Raw genomic sequence first — 8,435 nt, forward strand, 5'->3', positions numbered from 1 at the left:
TAAGTCAGCCCAAGCCTACGTATCCAAAGACTTCACCTCTGCTTCCCGGTTCCCTTCTTTTGGCTACCCACCGAAGTTTTATCGTGTCCAGTGCGTGCGAGGTGTAGCCAATCATTTCCCTGTCTCCTTCCATAGGATTCGCTAGCTCATGTTTTCTGCAAGGGTAGAGGGGGCAAAATTGACCTCCAGAGCAGCAGAATGGTTTCACAGTTTCCGAAGTCACACTTCTTACCGGCTGCGCGAGTTTCCCTTAACTACTGGAGCCCAAGTTTCTTATCTCTAGAATGTTTATAGTGTTTATGATAGGAGATATTATAATAGAATCTACTTCAGAGGATGACTTTTTTTCCCCCTTCTTGGTCTGTCCAGCGTTCACTGCCACCTCTCCATTAGAACCGTATCTTTGTTTGGAGGTGGTTCTGTCTAGGTAGCCCTTCAGCTTCCTACCCCAGAATCCAAAGGTGCCAGGTCCTTGCCCCAGGTCTTGTGTGGGGCAGGTCTCTTCTGAAGTCTGAATCTTGAGTTTCTTGAGTGAGGGATAGAGGGCACAACACCAGGGCCAAGGGACCACTGTGTTCCTCATGTGCAGATTGAGCCTCTGGGCCCTCTGCTTTCTGAACCTGATGTTGGACATCTGGAGTCTGCCGTCAGGATGCTGTGAGTTCTTAGTATCCCTCCAGGAACCATCCTTTCTGGGGAAGGCAGTTGTGATCCATGTCTGGGGCAGGTCGCTGGGGACCCTGACCAATACCAGGACAGCCAGGTTGTGAAGGTTCAAAGTGGTAGTGTGTGGGTGAAGCATTTAAGGCTCACGGCCACTCTTAGAGGGGACACTGTATGGCTAGTTTCCAGAAAGAGACAAAGCCAACTCCCAAATGAGACTCGTGGAAACTCGGACATGGGGTAGATTATCCAGGAGCTGTTTGGGAGGAGGCTTAGATGGGGTGGTGTCCCCTTGAACAACACACACCTCTAGAAACCCCTTTTAGCATCACTTCTGTTCTCTCAAGCTCTCCCAGCAGGACTGGCCCCAAATCTCTTTCTTGCCCATTATTCTCTCCCCTTCCTGGCCCTGCATTGCATTTCCCAATTCCCCAATTCTCATCTTTTTCTCTTTTTTTGCTCTGTCTCCTCCAAGCCCATTCCTATTTAGATCAGTCCCCCCCAATCCCACTACCCCCCCCCACCCCGCCTTCAGACTCCAACTCCACCATTTCCATCACCAGAAAAAGCAAACAAAAGAGCTTTCTCCCTGGGCAGGAGAGAGGAAAGCTGCAAAGGCACAGCTGCCAGCCTAGCTCCCCACATCCCCACCCTTGAGGGCCTGACCACAGGATGCAGACTTGCTGCCACGGCTCAGACACCCACCCCCCTCCACAGGCCTTGGTAATGAGTATAACCTTGTTATTTCCTTGTCTCCAACCATGCAGAATTCATGCTTTAAACCAAGGATGCTGCTTACTAAGCTTTGAGCAGAAACAAAAACCTGGAATAGTATGGTGTAGTCGTTAAATGTGCTGGGTCCATATCCCAGCTCCCCCACCTCCTCGCTGGGTGGCTTTGAGCAAGTCACATTATCTCCCTCCTGGAGGCTCAGTTGCCCTATAGACGGGATCCGGAGAGTCTGTACTGCTGAGGGCTGTTCTTCAATGTGATGATACCGGGAAGAGCTTCGAACAGAACCCAGTGGAGTTAGCGGCCACCGGTAGGACCAGGGCAGGGGGCCCTGTGAAAACAGCCACCTGTCCGGACATCTGTGGGGCAGCCCTGCTCCGGAGAGCGCCTTAGTCTTCAGAAGACCCTTCCCTGCTCTGTTTGCTTAGCAAGCTCTGTTTGACCTTGTCCTCTTACACCTGAGTCCTCTCCCCTCCCCACTTCCAAGAGTCCTTGAGCTTCATTTCTCGGTCACGTGCTTGACCCAGACCTGCCTGCAGAGCTGTACAGGCAGTCTGCTGCCTCTGGGTTCCTGGCTGTGGTGGGGAGTTGGGAGCTGAAATTCAGCCCGTATTCCATTCAGCTGAGCCCTGATGGGGGGCTGTGTCCCTTTTCCTTATTCACTGTTACAGTAAACTGCCCCTTCCCCTTCCTCTACATAGAGAACTTCTACTTGGCCTTCATGCCCAACGTTAATGTCACTTCCTCCAGGAAGCCTGCCTGGACTCTTCCAAATGGAATTAGTTTCGGCCCCCGGCCTGTGCTCCTGTAATTCTTCATGTGTCCCTCTGACACTGCAGTAGTGAACCCTTTGACTGGAACGACCTGTTCCTTTCGGTGCCCTGCTACTCTGTGGGCTCCTGGGGGTCTTGCAGAGCTGTGGAAGCAACAAATGACTCCACGAGGAACTGGGGCAAGGAACAGTTTATTCTCACAGCGGAGTTAAGGGTGAGGCCCAAGCCTTGGTAGCAGCAGAGGCAGCCCCCTCCCGGCCCCAGCCCTGTCCCTTCAGTGTGGCAGCTGCCCGCGGTGGGTTGGGAGGCAGGGTGACAGCCTGGGGCCACAGAGCAGCAGTGGGCGGCATTAGCAGCAGCAGCAGGTTACAGGGTGGGGGTCAGGGCATTGGTCAGGCTGGCTGACTCCCATACCCCCACGGATGGTGCCTGAGGAGGGCTGGGGTGGGGGTGGGGGAGGGCCGGATTGTGAGGTGGGGGGCATCCGGAGGGGTTCAGTCAGCTGTGAATATGCGGCTGGAAATGTCATCCAGGAGCCAGTCAACACCGAGCAGGAGGTTCTCGCCGGTGACGGCACTACAGCCCCGGATGCACCAATGGTGGCTGTGGATGGAGTCCAGTTCCAGGGCCTGGAGAGGCGGGGGTCGGGGAGGGAGAGAGCAGGGAGGGACCCCCGGTGACCACAGGCCCTGCCACCCACAGCCCCTTCCCCTCTCCTGGCCCAGGAGAAATCCGGGCCTCCCTCAAAGGCTCTCAGAAGTACCCCCCTGGCCCCTGTGTACACCCCCAGACCAGCACTACCCCTCAGTAACAGCACAGCACCTGCTGCGGCTCCAGGAGCACCTGCTAGGATCCAGGCCTTGTGCTCTGTGCCACACAAACGTCCTCCCATCCATTCCTTCCAAGTCCCAAGGAGCCACAGGGATTGCTGGCCATTTCATGGAGGAGAACACCTCAGAGAGGTCAAGCAACCTGCCTAAGGTCACACAGCTCGTAAGAGACAGAACCGAGATTCTAACCTCACTCTTTCTCATGCTGGTGCTCACGTTCTACAGTAGAAGGCAGGATACAATCTGGGGTCCCAAGGGCCAGCACGGAAACCCTGGCTCTGCATGACCTCGCTTCTCTAAACCTGCTTCGCCCTCTGCAGAAGGATTGTAATGGCTCCTCCTGCACGAGCCGGGGGTGAGGACTGAAGGGGTTCGTCCACGCCAAGATCTGGCACAGAATGAGGATTCACCACTGGGCCAGCTGCTGTTACCCTTTAGGGTAAGGTTTGCATGTCTGCCTTCCCCCAGCCTGGGGTGTAACAGCTCACTCTTGTTAATCGCTCCATCTCTAGTGTCCTGCATACATCCTGCCCCAGAAGAGGAGCTAACACATGCTTTTTAAATAAGTTAACCAAGAAATGTAGGCCCCTTTTCCTCCATGGGCCTATGCCAAGGCCCACACTCACCTCACGGATGGCGTTAGAGGACAGTGCTCCAGGCAGGTCCTGCTTGTTGGCAAAGATGAGGAGGGTGGCTCCAGCCAGGCGCTGGGGGGAGAGAAATGGGGAGGGTGGGGAGTAGGGACTCAGAGGGCAGCCCCCCCTCCTCTGATCACCCAGAGCAGACGGGGTCAGAGAGCAACCTGGAAAATTAGGGTAATGCCTCAGGGTGGTTGGAGAGGCCCAAACAGGGTAATGAATGTGGAGGTGCCTTGTGAGTCCAGCCATGTGTGGGGAGGGGGCAGGGAAGGAAGGAGCCCTAGGTGGGGGCCCAGCAGACACTTCTCTCCTCCATGCCTCCGTTTCTTCCTCCATAAATGGGAAGGGGGTGATGGACAAGATAATGAGCCTTTTGTTCTAGATTGCTCTGTGATGACCTGAGCTGCCCAAAGAATGCAATCATCCCAAGGCCACGGGGTCTGCTGGGAGTGACCTTTCTGTCTTCCAAGGTCATGTAGCACTTCCACTGTTCACTACCCTGCTGGGCCTCTCTCTCTGCCTCTGCTTCCAGTTCCTTCCACGTGTGTTTCTGACTGGGAGTCCCTCCAGGTAGGTAGGTGAATCTGGGCATGATAAAAGGTGCCAGGCCAGGGCTGAGCACGGACAGCCACGATCTCACTGGACCTGCCTGACACCCCCGGGAGGTGGCTAGTGCTAGACCAGGTGACCGCGCCCCTGTATGCCCAGAATGGTCCTGTTTATGTCTGTTGTCCCTGTATAATTAGGAACAAGTCCCTCTTTCATTCTTAAAAGTCTCTTGGTTTTCAACTAAATGCCAGTGCAGTAACCTGGATCAAGTACTGGGGCAGAAAAAAGGGGCTTAATAGAAAAACTGGTGAAATCTAAGTAGAATCTACAGTCAAGACTAACTTGCCAATGTTAATTTCTTTGTTTTGCCAAATGCAGGTTGTTATGTGCAAGATTACCACTAGGGGAAGCAGGGTGAACAGCAGACAGGGTATCTCTTCAAACTCCTTGCAACTTTTCTGTAAACCTAAAATTTTATTTAAAGAAAAGTGTATGGGGCCATATAATGAGTTATATGATCCCCCTAATTCAAATGCCCATCTCAGAAATGAGGACATGAAGGTTCAGAGAGGCTAAGTGTCTTGCTTGTGGTCACACAGCAAAGAGTCCAACTCCTGAGCCAGGCTCCACTGCCTCTCAAAGCTTCACACACTGGCCTCGAGTCATCCTCCTTAAAGCCCCATTCAGGTGGAGAACCTGAACTCAGGGCAGTGACATCAAAGGGACATGAACCCAGGTCTCAGTTCATAGCACGTCCTGCCCACAGCACTTTGGGGCTTCCTGGGACCAAGCATACAGGTGGTCTCTGTCTCCTAAAGGGTGATCTGAGAAGAAAGAGACCCCGCCCTAGGTGTTCCTCTGGGGTCATGGGCCCCTCAGGGAATCCGCTGAGGAAGGGGTTCGCGCATCCACGCCTGGGCACCGAGTCTTGGGGGCTGGATGGTACTGGAAGCCTGGCTTCCCAGGCTTGGCAGGTGCCCTGCCCACCTCCTCCACCAACAGGCTCTGGAGCTCCCGCCGGCAGTCCTGCATGCGTTGGCGGTCAGCGCTGTCCACCACCCAGATGAGGCCATCCGTGCTCTCGAAGTAGTTCCTCCAGTAGGACCGCAGGGACTTCTGGCCACCCACGTCCCAGATGTTCAGCTTGAACCTGGGCAGGAAGGGGGTGGTGGTGGCGCAAGGCTCAGCCAGGCCCCTCAACCATGCTCCCTGCCCCACTCCAGGGCCAGCCCTCCGCAGGGTCCCCGCTCACCCTCGGTGTTCCAAGGTCTTGATGTTGAAGCCCAGCGTCGGGGAGATGGTGTCAATGTCTTCCCCATTGAACTTCTTGAGGATGGTTGTTTTGCCAGCATTGTCCAGGCCACTGGGGCACGGCAGGTTAAGGAGAAGTCCCCAGGCCCTTGTTTTAGGGGAGATGCTGCTTCCCACCACGTAGCATATTAGTTGAGCCCATGCCTGACACACACATTAATTGGCCCAGGATAAGTGGGAAAGGTTGGAGCATTTAAGACTTTCTCACCTCCGCCTAACCAAAGGCTGCTCAGGCTACTCCACAGTATTTAATGAATGCTTACTATGTGCTGGGCCCTATTCCGGTGCTGGGGGTACCCCAGAGCCAAAGTCCCCACCCTGGGTAGCTCCTACTCCAGTATGGAGACAGTCGACAGAGGGCAAACAAATGAGAAACGAGGCACCGTCAGCTCGTGGGGAGCATAAGAAATACAACTAAGGAGTTTTCAGAGAGGGCCACCGCAGGAGCCTTCTTTAGCTGGGGCCCCTCTAGACCTGAGGCCCAAACTGCAAGGAGCCAGCTTTCCAGAGGACTAGGGAAGAGCCTTCCATACAGAGAGAACGGCACGAGCAAATATCTGAAGGTAGTCACCTGCACCTGTTTCTAGACTGTTCCAAACCCTTTGCTGCTAAGTTGAGTGTGCAAACGAATGGGTGAGTTCAGCAGCTAGTGGAGCCCCACCCCCCCATCCCATCCTTCCAACACTTAAGAGGGCTGGCACCCAAGAGGGGGCCCAGGGGACTCAAACCAGTAGAATGACGGTGTGAAAAGCTGTCTGGAGGCCCAGCCTTCAGCCTTCGGCCCCCCCGAACCGCCTTCCTCCACCGGACCATTCCCATCAGCTGACAAGCTGGAGTCTCTCCCCACACCCGCTCTTGATCCCTCTTCCTTCTACTTATTCCTTGATTTCTTTCCCTTTATAGCAAATCTCCCCCCAAATGCTGTCCATACTCACCCTCTCCCATTTCTGTCCCCCTGCTCTTTCTTGAACCCGTGAGACTTTTGCTCCCACTGCTTCCCTGAAACTGCTCTGGCCAAAGTCCCTGAAGACCTCACATTGTTCTCCGGCTGGGCAGTCCCCAGCCCCCCTCCTCCTCCCCATCTCCCACCTCCATTCCCTTGCCTGGTTCCCATTGCCCCAGCCTATAATCCAGGCATGCCTCAGTGCTCCTCTGTCCACATTCATCCCTTAGTGCTCTCACCCAGGATCATGACTTCAAATACCATCTTTATGCTCATGGCTTCCAAATGTACACATCCCACCCAGCTCCTCCCCTGGACTCAGTCCCTCTATCCAGCTGCCCATCTGACACTTACACGGGAGTGCCACACCCCGAGTTCCCATCTTTCTGAACCTGCTCCCTATCCCTTCCCCATCTCAGCGAGTGGTTCTTCATTCTCTGAACTGCTCAGGCCAGAAACCTAGAAGTCGGATTTGACTTCACTCCCTGCTTACACCCGAGTCCAATCCAGTAGCAATGCCTGCAGGGCCTCCGGTCAAAATGTCCCCCAACACCCATCGCTTCACAGATTCCATTGGTCCAAGCCATCATGCTACAGCGCCTGTGGTGCAGCAAGCTCACACTTTAGCTCAGATCACACTCCCCCGGCACTTCTCATTTAAAGGAAAAGCCAAGAACCAAAAGGCCTTACACGAAGTGGCTCTTCTGTCCCCTCTGTCCTAATCTCCTTGCACACTCTCTCCAGCCACCAGGCCCTCCTCGACACACCAGCTGAGCGCCTCCTTCCAGACCTTCCATTTGTTGTTCCTTTTGCTTAAACAAATTTCCCCAGATAGCTACATGGTTCATCCCTCATCTGTCTTTACTGTCATTTTCTCACTGTGGCCTTCGCTGACCTTGTTTAAACTGCATTCGTCTCCACGCATCTTAGACATTTTACCTATTTTCTTTGTCAACATCTTTCTCCCCACGGCATTACAGACCATCCCTGCCGTTAAGGATTTGTTTTGCTGTTTTACCCCAGGCCCTACGACAGTGCCTAGCACAGGGTAGGCACTCAATAAATATAATCGGATGAGTGAATTCTCTGTGCCTTTCTCTGAGCTCTTTATAACAAACACGATGTGAATATTATAAAGTTATCTGCGCACTTCAGTGTCTTCTCTGCCGGGATTGGGGAGCTCCGGGTAAGACCCGCCCAGCTCTGGGATTTCAGATTCGCAACGGGGCCTGGAACGGAGGAGAGGGCGCGAGTGCAGGCGCCCGCTAACCGGACTCAGAAGGTCGGCGGGGCCCTCGGGCCTACAAACGTCGGGGTAGTGATGCGGGTGGTTACTGACCGGCCGTGCGGTCACAAAGACGAGATACTGCCCACACGGAAAAAACAAACCTCGCGGTCTACACCCACCTCGCTAGGAGCGCAGGGCGGGGCCCGCACACCCCCGGGATTCCGACCTTGAGGGCGGGGCCGGGGCCTGGCACCCTCGGACGTGGGGGGAGGAAGGTCAGAGCCAGGGGGGACAGGGGCCTCACGCTCGAGCCAGACCAACGGGTGGTGGCATCCGAGACGCCTCCGAGCCCCCCTCCCCCCCTACATAAGGACATGTGGCCCGGCCGCTGCGCCTTTAGGCCCTCACCTTTGGCCTTGGGAAAGGAGCCCCCCCGCCCCGAGCCGGTGGTACGGCCTCCTCCCGGCCCCCCGCCGGGGCGATTGGTAGGGCCCACGTGCGTGACGCACAATGGGCAGTTGGTGCGCGCCGGCCGCGCCCCCCGCGCCCGGTAGGGGGCGCCTGGCCCCGCCCGCCCGGCGAGGCTTCCCCCACCCCGCTACCCTCGCGGCTCCGGCGTCCGGGAGGATACAGCATGAGCAGTCGCAGCTCCCGCTCTTTCTGCTTCATCTTCTTCAGAATGGTCAGGAGCCCCATGGTCCCTGTAGCCCCCTCCCGGCCGCCGTTTCTTCCTAGTCCCGGGACTCCTCTCTCTGCTCCTATTGGCTA

At 55.6% G+C, this 8,435-nt stretch overlaps 1 protein-coding gene across 2 annotated transcripts; it reads right to left on the reverse strand.

The window, feature by feature from the left end:
• Positions 1–2,343: 2,343 nt before the first annotated feature.
• ARL2 (ADP ribosylation factor like GTPase 2) lies at positions 2,344–8,435 on the reverse strand. 2 transcript variants are annotated; one of them, XR_009404715.1, is made up of 6 exons: positions 8,299–8,435; positions 5,438–5,548; positions 5,173–5,335; positions 3,625–3,705; positions 2,991–3,144; positions 2,643–2,797 (listed from the first exon to the last, which is right to left on the reverse strand). XR_009404715.1 is itself a non-coding variant. In XM_059401915.1 (5 exons), the coding sequence occupies exons 1-5, from the start codon at positions 8,361–8,363 to the stop codon at positions 2,663–2,665; spliced, it is 555 nt and encodes a 184-aa protein (XP_059257898.1). In that variant the 5' UTR covers positions 8,364–8,431; the 3' UTR covers positions 2,344–2,662. The 2 variants fall into 2 exon arrangements, 1 of the variants encoding a protein (XP_059257898.1); XM_059401915.1 differs by lacking the exon at positions 2,991–3,144 and having other exon boundaries at positions 2,344–2,797; positions 8,299–8,431.

The sequence above is a fragment of the Mustela nigripes genome, chromosome 1, assembly GCF_022355385.1.
Source record: "Mustela nigripes isolate SB6536 chromosome 1, MUSNIG.SB6536, whole genome shotgun sequence".
Taxonomy (NCBI): Eukaryota; Metazoa; Chordata; class Mammalia; order Carnivora; family Mustelidae; genus Mustela; species Mustela nigripes.